At 44.1% G+C, this 18067-nt stretch overlaps 1 protein-coding gene across 7 annotated transcripts in view; it reads right to left on the minus strand.

The window, feature by feature from the left end:
- Positions 1 to 18067, minus strand: part of LOC100756505 (aryl hydrocarbon receptor repressor) — an 83893-nt gene that overhangs the window by 58287 nt on the left and 7539 nt on the right. For 3 of the 7 annotated variants that reach the window (XM_027400169.2, XM_035440652.1, XM_027400170.2), the window contains exons 2-3: positions 16021 to 16093; positions 7838 to 8019 (exon numbers count right to left, since the gene is read on the minus strand). In XM_027400169.2, the coding sequence (XP_027255970.1) occupies positions 7838 to 8019; positions 16021 to 16085 (247 nt within the window). In that variant the 5' untranslated portion in view covers positions 16086 to 16093. Of the gene's footprint in view, positions 1 to 2273; positions 2379 to 7837; positions 8020 to 16020; positions 16094 to 18067 lie in introns of those variants that run through there. The other 4 variants (XM_027400171.2, XM_027400172.2, XM_027400173.2 and 1 more) reach the window with 3 other exon arrangements.

Below are 18067 nucleotides of genomic sequence, written 5' to 3' on the forward strand. Positions count from 1 at the left end.
AGGCATGTACGTGGCCAGGCAGTGGTGGTGCACGCCTTTAATCCCAGCACTCAGGAGGCAGGGGCAGGCGGATCTCTGTGAGTTTGAGACCAGCCTGGTCTACAAGAGCTAATTCTAGGACAGCCTCAAAAGCCACAGAGAAACCCATTTCTTTCTTAAAACAAGATAACCTCCAAAGCTAATACAAGAACCTTAGAACTAATCCAAATCACCCCCTTTAATTCTGTGTGATTATATTTTATGCTCTCATTTCTCTTTATTTTTTGTTTTTACTGTATACCATTGTTTCAGTCAATGATTGATTTACTTTAGAGTCACGATTTTCTTGCTTCTCATTCCATCTACATCTTAGAATACTCCATCTGGAATTTCCCCTATTCTGTTCAAATTTTTATTTAGTAGTTATCTCTTGGTTCTTAATCATTGGGTTGATTTCTTTAATTTTTGTTCTCTGAGTGTTTCTTAATTTCCTGTTAGCACATTGATTCATTTTTATAATACTAAATCTTGCTGGGTGTGGTAGTGCATATCTTTAATCTGAGCACTTGAGAGACAGAAGCAGGTGGATCCCTACAAGTTCAAGATCAATCTGATCAACATAATGAATTCTAGCCAGACAAGGTTACATCATAAGTCCTTGTCTTAAAAATAAATAAAGAAAATACTTTATCTTGTACTTGTGTCTGTCATCAACAGAAGAGAAGACTGGTTACCTACTGAAAATGAAAGAGGTTATTTAAAAGTAGATTTCCCACAGTATACTCTAAATGTTAAAAAGGCATGTACGTGGCCAGGCAGTGGTGGTGCACGCCTTTAATCCCAGCACTCAGGAGGCAGGGGCAGGCGGATCTCTGTGAGTTTGAGACCAGCCTGGTCTACAAGAGCTAATTCTAGGACAGCCTCAAAAGCCACAGAGAAACCCTGCCTCAAAAAACAAACAAAACAAACAAAAAAAACCATGACACCTTCCCCATTCACATTATAAAGAATACTAAAATGAATTATTTCCACATAAATTTTAACTGAGACCTCAAGACAACTGACAACAACTATTCCCAGGCTCCACAGGGAGATTCAGAGTGAAGACAGAGGTGGCACTGGGTAAAAGTTCAGGAAGGGGTCATGCACTAAATCTATCTCCACCCATACCACAAGAGAGTAGGGTTTCTTCTCCCCTTGTGTGCAGCCAGAGGTGCTTCAGAAGGGCTCTGTGACACTATGTGCCTTCTGGGACCAGTATGGACTAAAGGCTGCTGTTCCTCCTCTACTTAGAAATCTAAGAGGAAATGGCTTTGGGGGCTCCTGTCAGGCAATAAGCCTCAGGTAGAAAGGACTGTTCAGCCAGGTGGTCAAAGGTATACAATTCCTATGGACCAAGTAGATCATGCTGTCTGTTTACTAGCCTGTGGTAGTAGGGTATAAATCCTGTCCAAAAGGAGACATGAAAGCAGACCACAGCAAAAGGGGGATCTGGCACCTGCGTCAAGGAAAGACATATAGTACCAGTTCTAGGGGAAGAACCACCTGTGCTCACCTCCAGAGTATGCGGATCTTTCATGAAACCTGCTTAAATCCCAAGAGTCCCCCAGTATCTCATGCCTGCTCACAGACATGCCAGACACACCGGACAGTTCTTGGCCTTCTTTCTTCTCTCCTTCTACTCCTACTAAGGGGGTCAGGAACACCAGCATCATTGCAGAGTAGGATTGGGATCCAGCCTCCCACATGAAGCTTTTTCATTAGAGAGTTATGTTATGTTTTAACTATGTCACTAGATGTGTACAGATATCCAAGCTAGTCTGCTTGGACAACTGGATAGAAATACAAATCTACCCTGACCAAAAGTGAGCAGCAATGTCCTAGGCTGTTCCAGATCCTCTCAGAGGCAGAGGGAGGACCATACACAGAGGAGGTCTGCTAGGAAAGCAAGAAGGGAAACCAAACCTCAGTTCCTTATGTCCTGGGAAGGAATCCAGAGACAGGAGAGAAGGAAGGGAGAGAGGAATTGATCAAGGCTGTCTCTAATTGGTCAGGTTTATTTTTTGAAATCAATGAAAAGAGGTAGGAAAATCAGAGAACAATCAGAGTGATCTTTTCATACACTAACAATGTGATTGTGAAAGCTATTTGATCCTAAGTGTTAAGTCTTATCAACATGGACTAGAGAGATGGCTCAGTCATTAAGGGTTTGGCTCAAAACCAAAAATATAAGTCCTATCAACATTTACTCTAACATCTAAAACTAAAATCTCATCTCAGTATCATCTACTCACATGGGGAGATACCTAGATATGATGGGCCCCTCTCAGCAGATTCCCGAAGCTGTGAGTTTGTGGCTCACACCAGGTGTGTACATCTGAGGCACAGTGGCAGAGCACCTAGAAGAGGGATTCCAGTTTCAGAAGGGAGACATCAAGAAAAGAAAGGAAGGTGTTTGTGCCATGAAAGGCTAAAACCCAGAAAGGTAAATCCAATTAGATATTGGAGTTGACAAACATCTTGGTTTCAAAGCTCTAGGTGAGCGTCCTCAGCCCACAGAAACTCTGAACTCTCTCTTCAGGTCATGCTGCCCCTTTCTTTGTAGTGAATGCATGTTGCTAGCGGAATAACTCTGCTGTACTGCCCTACCTCCTTTTGCTGAAATGGAAGCATCTGCTGGCATACCCCTTCCCTCTTCCTCCTTCTGTGGTGGCTGATTAAATTCGTGGTTCCTACCACACAGTTTCTTTAACAAGTGGTTGTTCAGCAGCATCCTCTCTTATTTGTGACAGTATGAGTAGACTAAGGATTTTTCAACTCTTTAAATTGGTTCCTTTTCTCTTAATTTCTTCAATACATCCCTCCACCTATCTTATAATATGTAGCAGGGAAAGCATCAAGGAGCACCTTCAGTAGTCTACCGAGAAATCTCTTCTATTGAATGTCTGGCCTTTTTGCAGGCTCTCTTCTGGACAAAACACTAGGGCACAGGCTGCATTTTTGACAACTTGTGAATAAGAATCCCATTTCCACCGGTTTCCAAAACAAGCTCATTGTTTCTGTTGAGTTCTTAGCAGAATAACTCATTAATGCTCACATTTGTACTCAATTCTGTTCAATATAACACATATTTTCCGAGACATCAAGAGACTGCCCTACACGACTCCTCTCTTCTTTTTTGGCATTCTAGGATCACCATTAGCAGCCATAGTACAGCAAACAGACGCCCCAGCCAGTTGGCTCTTCCCAGCACACATCTTAGAGCTCCGGCATCCTCCACCCTCCAGCCTCCATTCCAAAGCTTTTCTCACATCACTCAGTGTTTGTCTCAATGGCATTCCACTTCTCAGTATATAGACAGCTAAGGGTCCTTATAGCAAAATACCGCTGGCAGGGCAGGTTAGACCACGGGGACTTATCTTCTCACAGATCTAGATACTTGAGGTCATGGTCAAAATGATAGCAAGTTTGGGTTCCTTAAGGGGCCTTTCTGGCTTATAAACACATGTCTTGCTATGTCCTCAAATGGGTGGCTATTCTGGGTATGTGTCCAGAGAGGGTTCTTGTGTTCCTCTCATAAGGGCAATAATCCTGAAGGAACACAGCCACACCATGGGATCTTCTTTAACTTTGATTACTTAGAGGCCCCATCTTCAAAAGCCATCACACAGAAGATTTGGGTTTCCAGATATGAATTTTGGGAGGACACAAATATTTAACCCATAAAAAAGACCATCGGGAAAAGGTAATCCTTCAGCAAGAACAGAAAAATGGCACAACTTAGTTTAATAATTATTAACATGAGTCCTGAGTATCCAAAATCATTAATAGTCTCAAGGTACACCAGATTTTTACATGCTAATGGATGTTGTATTCCCTAGTTCTGGGTCCCAGTTCACAATCTAGTGATGTCAAGATGTGTCTGTATTTGTCCATCTGGGATTAACATGAAGCAGAGGAGCCTGTTCAGTTCAAGTAAGCATGGTGGCCAGGACTGACATTGGCTGGAATTTTAGGATGGCCAGAAGTGTATGGGGTGGTATAGCATATGAGCAAAAGGTCCCAGACACCATCCCAGATGAGAATGGGCCATAGGGAGGAAACAGCAGCAGCACAGCCATGAAAAATCTCTAGGTTTTCATGAGAGATGAAACTAGGTCTCTCTGACTCTTTTTCTTATTTGTTTTGGATTTTTAGAATTATCTCTTCCTTGTGTGGCTCTCCACAAAAAAAAAAAAAGCACATTTGCTTGCCTGATGGATGTTGTCATCCTAATGACTCATTGGATAGACATTGCCCATGGGCCAGGCCTGGGCATGATCTTTACGATCAATGCCTGAGAGTCTCTATTCCTGGTAGGTCTTCCTGGGCCTTGTCTTGGTGACAGCAAGGAGTCCCTGGGGAGGCATGAAACAAGCCAACCTACAATGCTTTTACACTGTACTAATGGTGCCAGGGTTTCTTGACCTTTTCTAGTTCAAGTGCCATGTATCCAGTGATCCAGCCTAGTGTAAGCATGGGAGGAACTGACTCTGCTCCATGCCCTGTAATAGGACAAGATGGTCTCTTCTAAACACTCCCCAACTTTTTTCTTCACCCAAATTTCCCCTTTTGTGGATAGCAAAATTTATAAAAGCGGAAAATCCCAGCCCTGACCATTACCCACAGAAGATGGTGGAAGTAAAGAACTGTGAAAATGTGAGGCCTGGTTACACAGAGACCAGATGAATAAAACTAAAATAGTTCACTGCCTTTTAACAACCCATTAAAGGCAACCCTAAATGTTGCAAACAGATTCTCATGCCACTGTCACCCTTTGAGTTTGGAGTTTCCAGTTCATGTCCTTTTCAGGGGTGATGTTTTATAGCAATTTTAATGAAATTAGCTCATTCATTTGGGTCAACAAGCATAAACTAAAATCCAATTTTTGTAGCTTCACTTTGTTTTTTTTCTAATCACACGGTTGGAAATGAGTTCAGGAAAATTTTTAGAATTTTTTCTCTATGTACAGCTTAAAGAGAATCACAAAATTTAGAACCCTTGGTGAAAAGTATGTAGTACAGAAATTTAAAAGGTTGTTATCTTGCCCCCAGAAGCCACAACACTCTCAGGAAGTCTGTAGACCCCTAGAATTCCCTTCATTTCGGCACAATGGGATCCTCAGGCTGCAGTGATATGGGTAAACCAGCCACAAAGTAGTGCTGCATTCACATCACAAAACTTTAAAAATGGTGGCAAGACAGGCAAACCACTTCACTTGTAAGTTAGCAACTGGACATTTATACAGACTCTTGGACAGTCTTTGGAACTGGCCAGAAACATCAGGAGCAGATCTCCTGTGGGCCAACAAGCTCTGGCCTGGCTGGGTACATCTAGGCCTGTCCAGGGAAGAAGCAACCTGGTCTTGTTTCCTGATCTAGTTCGCTTTACCTGTCAATTTGACACAGCCTGGAGTCATCTGAATGGAAAGCCTCAATTGTCAGATTGGCCCGTGGGCATATCTGTAAGGAATCCTCATAATTGCTAACTATATAGAAAGGACCAGCCCACTGTGGATGGTACCATCACTAGGCTGATGATCCTGAAGTGTATACTAGCTGAGTACAGGCCAGTCTTCAAGTCATCTATCAAGCAGCATCCTCCAGGACTCCTGTCATGCTTCTCTGGCTGTAAAACGAGTTGCTTGGTTGAAGGTAAGGTTACATGAAAGAGTAAGTGGGCCTGCCTTCAAATTCCTGCCTTAAGTTCCTTCCTGGGCTTCCCTCAAGGATGGGCTGTGACTTGGAATTATAAACTGAATACACTTTCCTGTCCTTAGGTTACTTTTGCCAGAGTATTTTATCACAGCAACAGAAGGAAATTAGACCACTCCTCTTCTCTGTCCCGAGGTCAAGTGTGTGTGTATGCATGGCCATGTCAGTGCAAGGTCAGAAAACAAAGCCATTTTTAGTTCTGGACAGGGTCTCTCTACCCAGAGCAGCAGCCCGAGTCCGATCTGAGTGGTCTAGACACGGGGGCTGCCCTTGAGGTTTGCTAACCTCAGTGCCCATGGGAGCTGGGAGCTGACTTAGTCACACTTCTCACTTTTAGGAACTTTGTAGAAAACAAACTCAGAGGCTTCAATTCCCTCCTAGCTTCCCACACCCATACAAGATCAGGATGACACAGCATGTTTTGAAAGATCTTCTCAATTTCTTCCCACCCTCATGCCCTGGAAAAGCACTCAAACCTCAGAGACAAACTGAATGCAGCACCACTAGAACTAAGAGTTTCCCAGCAGGCAGCTTGAGTCTGGACCCCCAAAGTGATAGGGGTTCTATGGGAGAGAGCACTAGGGTGGAGGAAAATCCATAAAAGCAATATATTTACATGTAAAATTAGAAACCCTAGAGAGTGAAAGGATAATGTGTTTTCACAGCTCCACTGTGATATGGTATTCAAAGAGTCTGGGACTAGCCAGGACTTAGGGGTGCCTGTGGAAGACCTCAGGTAAGGGTGTCAAGATGATCAGACATCAGGCATTACACAAAACTTTCACTTGGCATCCTTCTGTTACTGGAATTCAAAACTTCACCAGGACTCAGGGGATGTGCTGAGGCTAGCAGGGCCCTTGCCGAGAACACCCCACAGGCCAAGAAAGCCCCACTTGCTAACCGGACACTGAGGATGGCAATCAGAGCCTAGAAGTACATGTAAGCATGCAGTACCCAGAAACTAACCTGAGAAACCAGCAACTGGAAACCATACCATTTGGATTTCAACCCTCTTTAAGCCTATCACCTTTGACTGCCACACGATGCAGAAGCCAGGAGAACATCACCCCTACCTTCCAACAAAAGAAGCTGCCCAGTCCTATCTATGTCTTCAAGCCCTGTGCATTTGTTCTTCAGCCCTTCTGATGCCCAAGATTCCAAGAAAACCAAAACCTGGACATCGAAGGAAATAAGATGATGTGGCAGAACATGGGTATAATTCTGAATACAGATCAAAAGGAGAAGCCATGGTCAACACCCACCCCAGTCCTTCACATGCACTTTTCCCAATCCTTCTCCCACAGGGCAAAGCCAAATATGCCAGGAAGGCCAGAGCCCTGTTACCCTTGAGGGTTCAATACAGCTAGTAGAAAAATACAAAATATCCCTAAACCAGCATGGGTTGGAGCTTCAGGATGCAGGGAGACCCTGGACTCCCAGAAGACAAGGTTTCCCAAGTTTTAGAGGGCAGAAAGACTTTGCTAGAGCATGGTGGTAGGAGATCAGCCTGGCTGCCAAAGTTATTTCTGAGCCACCCTGTGGTACCCAAGGTAGCAATATACAGAAAAAAGAGGTTAACTGTGGACACTAGGCCTCCTCCCTGTGGCAATCCTCCTCTCTCTCAAAATAGACCCCCTTATTCCCTGGATCTCCCACAGAGCTGTCCTGTCACTGGGCATGACCCCCTTATTCCCTGAAGCCCCCCATCCCCAGAGCTGTCCTGGATCTGGCTCTTAGAGAACACCAGGACCATTCTAGTAAAGTGGGTAGAAACCCTGAAGCAAGTGTATTTACTGTTGACCTGGAGCCAGAGGAGCCCCACAGATTGGTCAGCCCAGGCTAGCATAGGCCTGGAAGGTCGCATGGTGGTATAACACATTATGCACATGTCTCATCACAGCTGGGCCAAAGTCAGACTTATCTAGATGCAGGTGGACCCAGGTAAGACCCAAAAGAGCACAGAAGAAACCCAGCTAGACCAAAAAGACCCAGACCAAAACCAGCAGTGCACAAGTGAAACCAAACCAGACTCAGGTGGACCCATACTTCACAGGCGAGATTTAGTCAGTCTTAGATGGAAACAATGTCACAGGTGAGGGTCCTACCTTGGAAGAAGCTCTTCACCCTGAGGTAACTAACGCTGAGGCGCAGGACGGAAAGCTTGTCCAGCTTGCAGATGATATCAGGTGGAAATGGCAGCAGGCTGGCCAGGTGGTCCAGCTCTGCATTGAGGCGGTCCCGGTGCCGTTTGGAAGGATTTGATTTCTCAGCCCCCATGGTAAGCCTCCTGTGGGAAGAAGGCCTTAGTCATATAGGTTCCCACCAGGAGCCACTGGCCCCACAGGCAAGCAACCATTCTCTGTGGTGACCTTACTGGGACATTGAAGTGGCTACCCAGACAGAAAATGTTTAAGGAATCAGAGATCACTCCTTGGTTGTGGGACAATGTTTTTGTGAATTTGTGTTGCTCTTGTTGGTTTAATAAAGAGCTGAATGACCACTAGCTAGGCGTGAAGAGGTTAAGCTGCACTTGCAGACAGGGAGAGAGCTCTCTGGGATGAAGAAAGGCAGAGTTGCCAGCCAGACACAGAGGAAGCAAGCAACATGGCAGCAAGTAGATGAATAGAAATGGGTTCATTCAAGTTATAAGAGCTAGTTAGAAACAAGCCCAAGCTATCAGTAGAGCATTTATAATTAATAATAAGTCTCTGTGTGGCTATTTGGGAGCTGGCTAGTGTAACAGAATATTCTGCCTACACTCCTTCTTGAAGATGCATACCGGGGAACTGAAAAAACACACTAATTAGTTACAAGCTAATATTTGGAGCAATGTGTGAAAAGTCTCAGGCGAGGATGAAGGACATGGCTACTAACTGTGTGTCTCTGCTGCATTTCTCAACCCTTCTGTGACAGGTTTCCTGAGAAGGGAGGATACCTGGTTAGGGCTGTCTGGACAAGAATGTGCATGGAAAAATATACTTTCATTTGACTTCCTTCAAAGTCTCACAGCACCTAGCCCAAACCTAATATACGATAGGAAAAATACAAGTTCTCATGCTAGAATGATGATAGCTTCCTGATCCATTGGCAATCCAAACAGTTCTTCATCTTTTTTGGTTCCCAGGACAATGAATTTCAGTTCAAAATTCAGGCCTGAGAGTCCAAATGCATACAAGAGGACTCCAAGACCTGCCAGACATCACAGACAAGTTCTCAAAGTCAAAGCCTCCAGAGCCCCAGCATCTGGACGGTCAAGAGGTCCTTTGCCCACCACTTATATAGCTCATGGAACCTGTTCACTCATGGACAGTTTCACCTGGTCTCAACTACCTGCCTGGACAGGGGGCCTTCAGCATCCTTCATCTAACTTCTTATGTCTCCCTCTCCTGACCCACTTAATTGTGGCACAGAATAAACAAACCTTCCTGATTCTTTGTTGTCAGTATCACCCACACTATGCCTCTAGAAGAGACAACAACATCCAGAGTGGATCCAATGTTGGAAAGGACAAGAGAGCAAAATGGCTCATTATTGGAAGATCTGCAAAAATCAGCCTGATTCAGCAGCCTAACATTTTCTGGGGTCTCAGGGAATCTCAGATTAGAGGCCCCTAAGGTTTTGAGAAGTTGTCCAATGGCCCAAATTCCCCAGTTTCTGATAATGCCAGGCAGCAACAAACCCAGAAGCTGTTGCTTTTTCAAAGTGAGATCTATCTAAAACAACATAATGAGTCCTTTAAAAGTAACCAGCCTCTTTGTCAAAAATCAGGTGTTCATACATGGAATCTATGCAATGGAAAAAAGAAAGCATCTTCAACAAATGGTGCTGGTACAACTGGATTCGGACATGCAAGGCGATTGCAGATAGACCCATATCTGTCACCATGCACAAAACTTAAGTCCAAATGGATCAAAGATCTCAACATAAATCCAGCCACACTGAACCTTCTAGAAGAGAAAGTGGGAGATACCCTTGAATGAATTGGTACAGGAGACTGCTTCCTGAACATTCCACCAGTAGCACATACATTGAGATCTACAATTAATAAATGGGACCTCCTGAAACTGAGAAGTTTCTGTAAGGCAAAGGACACAGTCAGTAAGACAAAACAACAGCCCACAGAATGGAAAAAGATCTTCACCAACCCCACATCTGACAGAGGGCTGATTTCCAAAATATACAATGAACTCAAGAAGCTAGCTACCAAAACACCAATGAAATTAAAATGTGGGGTGCAGAACTAAATAGAGAGGTTTTCAACAGAGGAATCTGAAAGGGCTGAAAGATACTTAAGAAAGTGCTCAAAATCCTTGGCCATCAGAAAAATGCAACTCAAAACAACTCTGAGATACCACCTCACACCTGTCAGAATGACTAAAATCAAAAACACCAATGACAATCTATGCTGGAGAGGATGTGGAGAAAAAGGGAACACTCCTCCATTGCTGGTGGGAGTGCAAACTTGTAAGACAACTTTGCTCAGAAAAATGGGACTCAGTCTACCTCAGGATCCAGCAATTCCTCTCTTGGGCATATTCCCAAATAATGCACATTCATACAACAAGGACATACGTTCAACCATGTTCATAGCAGCATTGTTTGTAATAGCCAGAACCTGGAAGCAACCTAGATACCCCTCAACTGAAGAATGGATAGAGAAAATGTGGTACATTTATTCAATGGAGTACTACTCAGTGGGAAAAAATGGAATCTTGAAATTCCCAGGCAAATGGATGGAACTAGAAGAAACCAACCTGAGTGAGGTATCCCAGTCACAAAAAGACAAACATGGTATGTACTCACTCATATATGAATTTTAGACATAGAGCAAAGGATTGCCAGCCTACAATCCTCTTCACCAAAGAAACTAGGAAACAAGAAGGACTCTAAGAGAAAAATGCATGGACCCTGGAGAATGGGAAGGGCCAGGATCTCCTGAGCTAACTGGGAACATGAGGGTAGGGAAGAGGGAGCTGCCAGAATGAGAGGAAGAGAAGGGAGGGGAGAGAAGGAAATGGAGGAGCAGAAATGTTGAGTTGGGGGAAGAATAGAGGAGAGCAGGATGAGAGATACCATAACAGAGGGAGCCTTTATAGGTCCGAGGAGAGATCTGGCACTAGGGAGGTTTCCAGAGATCTACAAGGATGACACGACCTGACAATCTAGGCAATGGTGGAGAGATACCCTAAATGCACTTCCCCTATAATGAGACTGATGACTACTTTCTATGCCATCCTAGAGCCCTCATCCAGTGGCTGATGGAAGCAGAGGCAGAAATCCACAGATATACACTGAACTGAACTCTGGAACCCAGTTGCAGAGAGGGAGGAATGAAAATCAAAGGTGTCGAGAACAGGCTAGTGAAACCCACAGAAACAGCTGACCTGAACAAGGGGGAGAACATGGACCCCAGACTGCTGCCTGGGAGGCCAGCATGGGACTGACCCAGACCCCTGATCATGGATGTCAATGAGGAGGCCACCGCACTCTATAGGGCCCCTGGTAGTGGATCAATATTTTTCCCTGATGTAAGAAGGGACTTTGAGAGCCCATCCCATGTGAAGGGATGCACTCTTGACCTGGACACATGGGGGAGGACCTAGGCCCGGCCCAGGATGATGTGGTGGACTTTGGGGAGCCCCCGTTGAGGGCCCTACACTGCCTGGGGAGTGGAGGGGGGATGAGGTGTGGAGCAGGTAAGGGGTTCGGGGGAGGGTTGGAGGGGAGGACTAAAGGAGGGGAGGGAGAGGGAGAAGGGATTGACATGTGGAGCAAGCTTGTTCCTAATTTGAAATAATAAAAATTAAAAAAAATAGCCTCCTTTGCTTGCCAGTCATGACACTGCACATCTCTTCTTGGCCTAAAGATTTTTACTGTTCAAAGGGAAGTCCCTTCCTCATGTGCATTTTTCTCCTAAGCTCCTTACTTTTGTGTTTGAATCTGCTGACCTGCTTTCTAGTCATGTAGACTGACCTGTAATGGGTATTTCATCTGAATGTACAGAAACACGAATAACGGTACATCCATGCGACTAACTGCCTTCACGAAACAGGGTGCTTCCATGATTCATTCACATTACAATATGTATTCTGATTCTTCATTCTTTTTTATGGCCGAATAATATTCAAGTATACAAATGGACTGAATTTTACTGATCTTGCACCAACTAACAAGTCTGGTGGTTTTCCATTGATGATCATTGTGAATATGGCAGCTCTGAGCATTCACTCAGAAGGCTCTGCTTGAACAAGTGGGACCAGAATTGCTGGATCTGTGTGATTCTGTGCTTCATGTTTTGAGGAACTACCAGGCTGTATTCTACACGTCTGCACCATTTCACAACTCACCAGTTTCTCCACATGCTTGTCTACACTTGTTCAGTTCCACTTTTATTATAGTCAGTGGATATGAGGTAGTATTTCCTTGTGGCTCTGATTTGCACTTCCCTGGTGACTTGTCATGCTGTGATTCTTCTCCTGTGCTTGTTCATTCATAAATCTTCTTTGAGAAGTGGCTATCCAGTCCTTTGGCACTCTTTAATTGGGCTGCCTTTTGGTTTTGAGTTGTAAGAGTGATTTGTATGTAACTAACCTGGGCTGGTCTCTGCATCAGCCTCATAAGTACAGGAATTATAGGTATACCACTATGCGCAGCTTAAAATGTCTTGTGAGTGTATAGATGTGTACATTTGTTCATGTATGTGTGTGTGCATGTTTATAAGCTGATGTGAATGTAAGGAGAAGCCAGAGGTTGATATCAGACTTTTCCACCTTAATTTTTGTGATATAGTCTCTTGCTGAGCTTGAAGCTTGCTGTTTGGGCTAGACTGCCTGGCCAGGAAGCCTCCGGGATCTACCTGTTTCCCTGCCTGCAGCTCTGGGGTTACAGATGAGTATCGCCATGAATAGCTTTTATGTAGGTGCTAGGGAACTGGAGTTATGCCCTCATTGCCATTTCCCCAGCCTCCAAAACCAATACTAACAAAATAAAAGAAGTTATCAAAGACTGGAAGAAAATATAGTATACAAAGAGCTCTCATGACATAATGAAACAACCGAAAATGAAAATAGGCAAATTATTTGACCACTTTACCACAGAAACTGTATGGATGAAAAGAAAGCCCACAAATACACATGCAGTATCATTATTCCTTAAGTCAATACAGGTTAACCCTGAAACTCTACAAATCCATGAAAGTGGCTGAAACTAAAAACTGGTGATGTAAGCACCGGAGAGAATATGGAGGGGTCTATGCCCTGTTTCACTGTACCTGGAACATAAGAGGATGCAATGACTTTAGAAAATGGACTGAGGTTTCTGGGAAAGATAAGCACACTGCTATGCAGCAACTGCCTCTCTAGGTTTACTCAAGAAGAACAGAAGTAACCAGCTCTCAAAGAATCGCTGTAGACATCACAGAATCTTTAATAGCCCCCAAATAGGACAATCCAGGTGCCCACCAAACTTGGAATATCCCCCCAGCAGAGAATATAAAGAAAAATAAAGAAATCAGCTATTGGTACACAAATTCAGAGGAATCCCAGAGTCTTTATGCAAGTCAAAAGCTCCAAAGAATATAATTCCATTATACATGACACAAGAAGTGCAAAGTCCACAATGACAGGAAATGGAGCAGAGCCTGCCTGGGGACAGAGGTGGTGGGAACAGATAAGGTTCAAAAGGAGACTTTTGGAGTGGTAGAACATTTGAGATCTTGACATGCTGATGATTTCATGGGCAAAAACTGATTAACCTGTAAACTTTGTCAGTTTTATTGAAACACTTGTACTTCAATTATACTTCAGTAAAGGAAAAGCTGATGTGAGCCAGTGAGATAGCTCAGTTGGTAAAGATGCTTGATGCCAAGCCTAATGGCCTGAGTTTGATCTGGGGACCTATATAATGGAAGAACAGAACTGACTTCCATAAGTTGCTCTCTGGTGTGTGTATGTGCGTGCGTGCATGCACACACACGCACACACACACACACACACACACACACACACACAAGAATCAGGGACTTGAGTATCACAACTTCCACATTGTCATGAGATGAAGACGCTGTTCCTGGTAAAGACTCGGGGGTCCTAGAGTATTAGATGGGAAACACCAAACATGGTTCTGGTGACACCAGGCATTAATTTCTGGGAGAAGTTATAGATTCAGAAATACCCATAGCTACTATGTAGAACCTAGGGTTGTGAAGAAAAGAATTTTGATCGCTTAAAGAACACTCTTATAAAATTACTTGCCACTTATAGCATGGCAGGTGGCACTAACATCAGCTACCTGTGCCATTTACCCACATTCCTATGCTCCCTGGATAAAGGTGGAAAGTTCTTGGCTGATGACATGTGTGCTGCAGACCTATGTTGCAGCTGGAGAACACCACAGAGCTTAATGGACAGCAAAGGACTGAGATAGCACCCTTGTAAAGCACACTTCGTCTACTCAGAGTGTATTGCAGGCAAAGTGCAGCCTATGCCACAGACTCTGAGGCTTGCAAGTATGTATACAACATGAGCACACATAGAAGAAGAAACGAACACAGTGAGGACATCTCAGGAAGCATTTACAGACGATGCTAAACTCAGATGCTTCTTGAAAGGGGACAGGGTGTGAAGACAGCCCCTGAGTTGTGAACAAGGCAAGCTTTCTGTCTTTTTGGAGCATTCATAAATCAAAATGCTAACTGGATATGGTGGCGCTTGTCTTTAATCTTAGCAGTTGGGAGGCAGAAGCAGACAGATTTCTGTGAGTTCGAGGCCAGTCTGGTGTACATAATGAATTCTGGGCCAGTCAGGGCTACATAGTGAGATCCTGTCTTAAAAACAAATGAAACAAAGTAAAAGGTAAGTATTCAATGCCTCAAACAATGCCTCATGGAGTAAAAATATTATGAAGACAAAAAAAAAATGCAGCTCAGTCTCTTTCTACACTGCCCACCAGATACCACTGTTTCAGCTAAGGGACAAAGTTACTTTCTTTTCTTACTTATATGATCAATGTTATGTAAACAAATCTAAATCCCTGTCACAGAGGAGCCCATTTCTATGCCTAATCTCATGGGCTTTGCGTCTTTTCTTCAGTGCAATCAGCTTTCCCCCAGCGCTCCTCTTCTAATCAAAGACCCATATCCCAGCCTACCTCACTGTTTGGTGGCCCCAATCTCCAAATAACCACCTTCAAAGCCCAGCCTCACACTCAGAGCAATCTCAGCTTCTCCTCAGTCCTTGGATCACATGGTCTTAAATCTACACAGGATCTTGTAGCCCTGGAGGCCAGCAGGGGTAGCTCTACCACATACAAAGAGAGTACACCTAGAAAGAGCTACTGGTGGGTGTTCCATTAACTACCTGTTGCATCCCAGCCTCATGTACAGCTGCATCATACACATAGCAGTATCACGTATCCACAACATCTACCCTCCTCTCTCTGTCTCTCTGTCTCTGTCTCTCTGTCTCTCTGTCTCTGTCTCTCTCTCTCTCCCTCTCCCTCTCCCTCTCTCCCTCTCCCTCTCTCTCTCTCTCTCTCTCTCTCTCTCTCTCTCTCTCTCACACACACACACACACAGAGACACACACACACACACACACACACACACACACACACACACACACACAACTGCAGCCCCCAACTGGTGATGCACACAGCAGATTCTATACTAGTGACCAGAGGCAGCCTGTGGGCCTCTTATAGAAGCTGTAACTCAGCTGATGTCCTAGAAAGGGTGCTGAACCCTGGTTTTGCTGGAGCTCCCACACACTCTCACTCTGTGGCCTGCAGGTTAAGCCCAAGACAGGCAGAAAGATCACAGACAAGGATGACTGTATATATACCTCAGGGACATGGGTCTGAGCCCTGAGTCCCCCCATCTCTATACCTTCAGAGACCTTAGGTGGGGAAAATACACCCCAAGGAGCCTCTGTCATTTGGAGCGTGAAGACTAAACCCTAGGGCACTTTCCACAGACAGAATGACTCATTGCTGAAGGGAGCAAAGGCTCCAAACACACTAGTGACATATCCCTCACCCAGATGAGATCTCCACCAATTCCAACCAGTGCTTTGTGTCTAGGTCAGAAAAGCTGCCTAAAGTAAGCTTGTCTGCTAAATAAGGAAAGACAGTGACCGGTTACAGTTGCATGAGACCCAAAGGCCACCATGACCATGCCTATCAGGACAGTTCTCCAAAGCCTACCTTATACTGTGTTTGCCTATAACATCCCCTGTCCTCAGTATGTCCCTCGTTCCCCAGGGATATCAGGGTGGAGGGCATGATACTCTACCGCTTCTGAATGGGTTTCCTTCTCTTCCTGCCAGCATATGTACACTCTCCTGATGGAATCATCATCTTTGGTCCTAAAAGAGAAGGTGACATTGAGTTAATCACACCAAGAGACCCCATGTGACACCCCCACATGTGCCCTACTATAGTTACCCCAAAGCAGAAAGGTCTGTCAAAGCCCACTGACCCTCGTGCAGGTTAGCTCTGCAGGTTGGAGTACTCACACAGTATTACAGCACAATGGAAAACGAGGTGGTAGCCTGTAAGGACCTCTCACATTTTTACTCTGAGCAGAATTGTCACATAGGTGGTGGAGCAAGGTGCATGCTACTGAGCCTTAAGGAGCTGTTGCTTTCAGGATCATACAACCTCCTTATCTGGGCCTTCCCTCCTGCACCCACAGGCCCACAGGGTTAACACCCCCCCCCCAACTCTTGTGTGTTATTTCTTCTTAGTGCCTTGTGCTGGTCACTCATGCTCAGCCAACTCCAGCCCAACTCACAGTGCCCTGTGGTGCTAAACACATGCTTATGCCTCCCACAGAAGTCACCGAAGCATCCCAGGACTTGCACTTCAAAGCCTGCAACTTCACATTCCCTCATCAAATATAAGTACCCTCTTTCATGTCATAGAATCTTGATATTTGTAGCAGTGAGGACATCTGAGCCGTCACAAATTCCCTTGGACTCCTGTTGCATCCCCATGCCTCAGGAGCCTGAGAATGTAAATGGATAGCTCTGATTTGACCTCCCGTGTGTATTACCTGGAAGAGGTACCATTTCCATACCTGGAAGTGGCAGTGAAAGTGTCAGAACTATGTGATTGATCTCTTTTGAACATTAAGAGAGGCGGGCAGAGAAAACGAAAACTCATAGAATGGATCTTCCATGCAAACACTAATCATACACCTGGAGTAGCATGCAAGGCATAAGACAAAAGAATGTCACTAGGGACAAGTTTTGGAAAATGGCTCATCACAGGTACTGATAAGCTTCTCTCCATGATCAATAGAACAAATAAATAGGACATCAGTACAAACACAGAATTCACAAATGATAGCTGACTGTAACTCAGGGGAGCAGAATTACCAAACACATCCTTCAGCACCATCAGAATACACATTAGGCCTGTGTACATGGGACATATACCCAGACAGACTTTACTGTAAAATTTATGTAATCCTAATAAATCTAAAATGACAGATATCTTACAAAGTGTGTTTTCTGGTGTAGTAGAATTAAACTAGAAAAACATCTGGAAAACTCCAGAATATTTGGAAAGCAAAGAACTCATAATTTAAAAAAAAATTAGAAATGAATGAAAATACAAACATATCAAACTTTGTGAGACAGAGCAGAAAGTGATTGTTAGAAAAAATAAAATGTATCAAATAAATAATCTAAGCTTTTAACTGAATTAGCTAGAACAGAAAACAAACCTAAATAAAGCAAGATAGAAACGAGGCAGAAAAGGTATGAAACTTAAAACATGAAAACAAAGAAAAATTAATGAAACTAACAGCTGGTTCTTAAAAGATCAACCAAATTGGCAAACCTTTATCCAGAATGATTGGAAAAAAAAAACACATAGACTACCAGAATCAGAAATGAAAGAGAACATTATTATTACAATGTCCCACAGACATTGAGAAGACTAGAAGAGAATACTGCTATGAACTGAATTGTGTCCCCCCCCCAAGATTCATGTGTTAAAGCTGCAACTCTCCACACGAACATGGAGCATGAATGGGGGTGACTAAGGAAGTGAGGTCATTGGGTGTATCCTGTAGTTCCAGGAGTTGTGATCTTAGGAAAGGAGCAAAGGACACTGGGGCCCTTTCTCCTGACACTTCATGAAGACACAGGGAAAACAAGGCTGTCCACCAGCCAGGAAGATACTCTCACCAGAAACTGAATTGAATAGCATCTTGGTTTTCAAAGTCCATTTTCCAGAACTGTGAAGAATGAAGGTCTGCTCTTTAATATGCCCAGTCTGTGACATTTTGCCAAGCACACCAGGACAAATAATTTCCACATAAATTCTACAAT

The sequence above is a fragment of the Cricetulus griseus genome, chromosome 2, assembly GCF_003668045.3.
Source record: "Cricetulus griseus strain 17A/GY chromosome 2, alternate assembly CriGri-PICRH-1.0, whole genome shotgun sequence".
Classification (NCBI taxonomy): domain Eukaryota; kingdom Metazoa; phylum Chordata; class Mammalia; order Rodentia; family Cricetidae; genus Cricetulus; species Cricetulus griseus.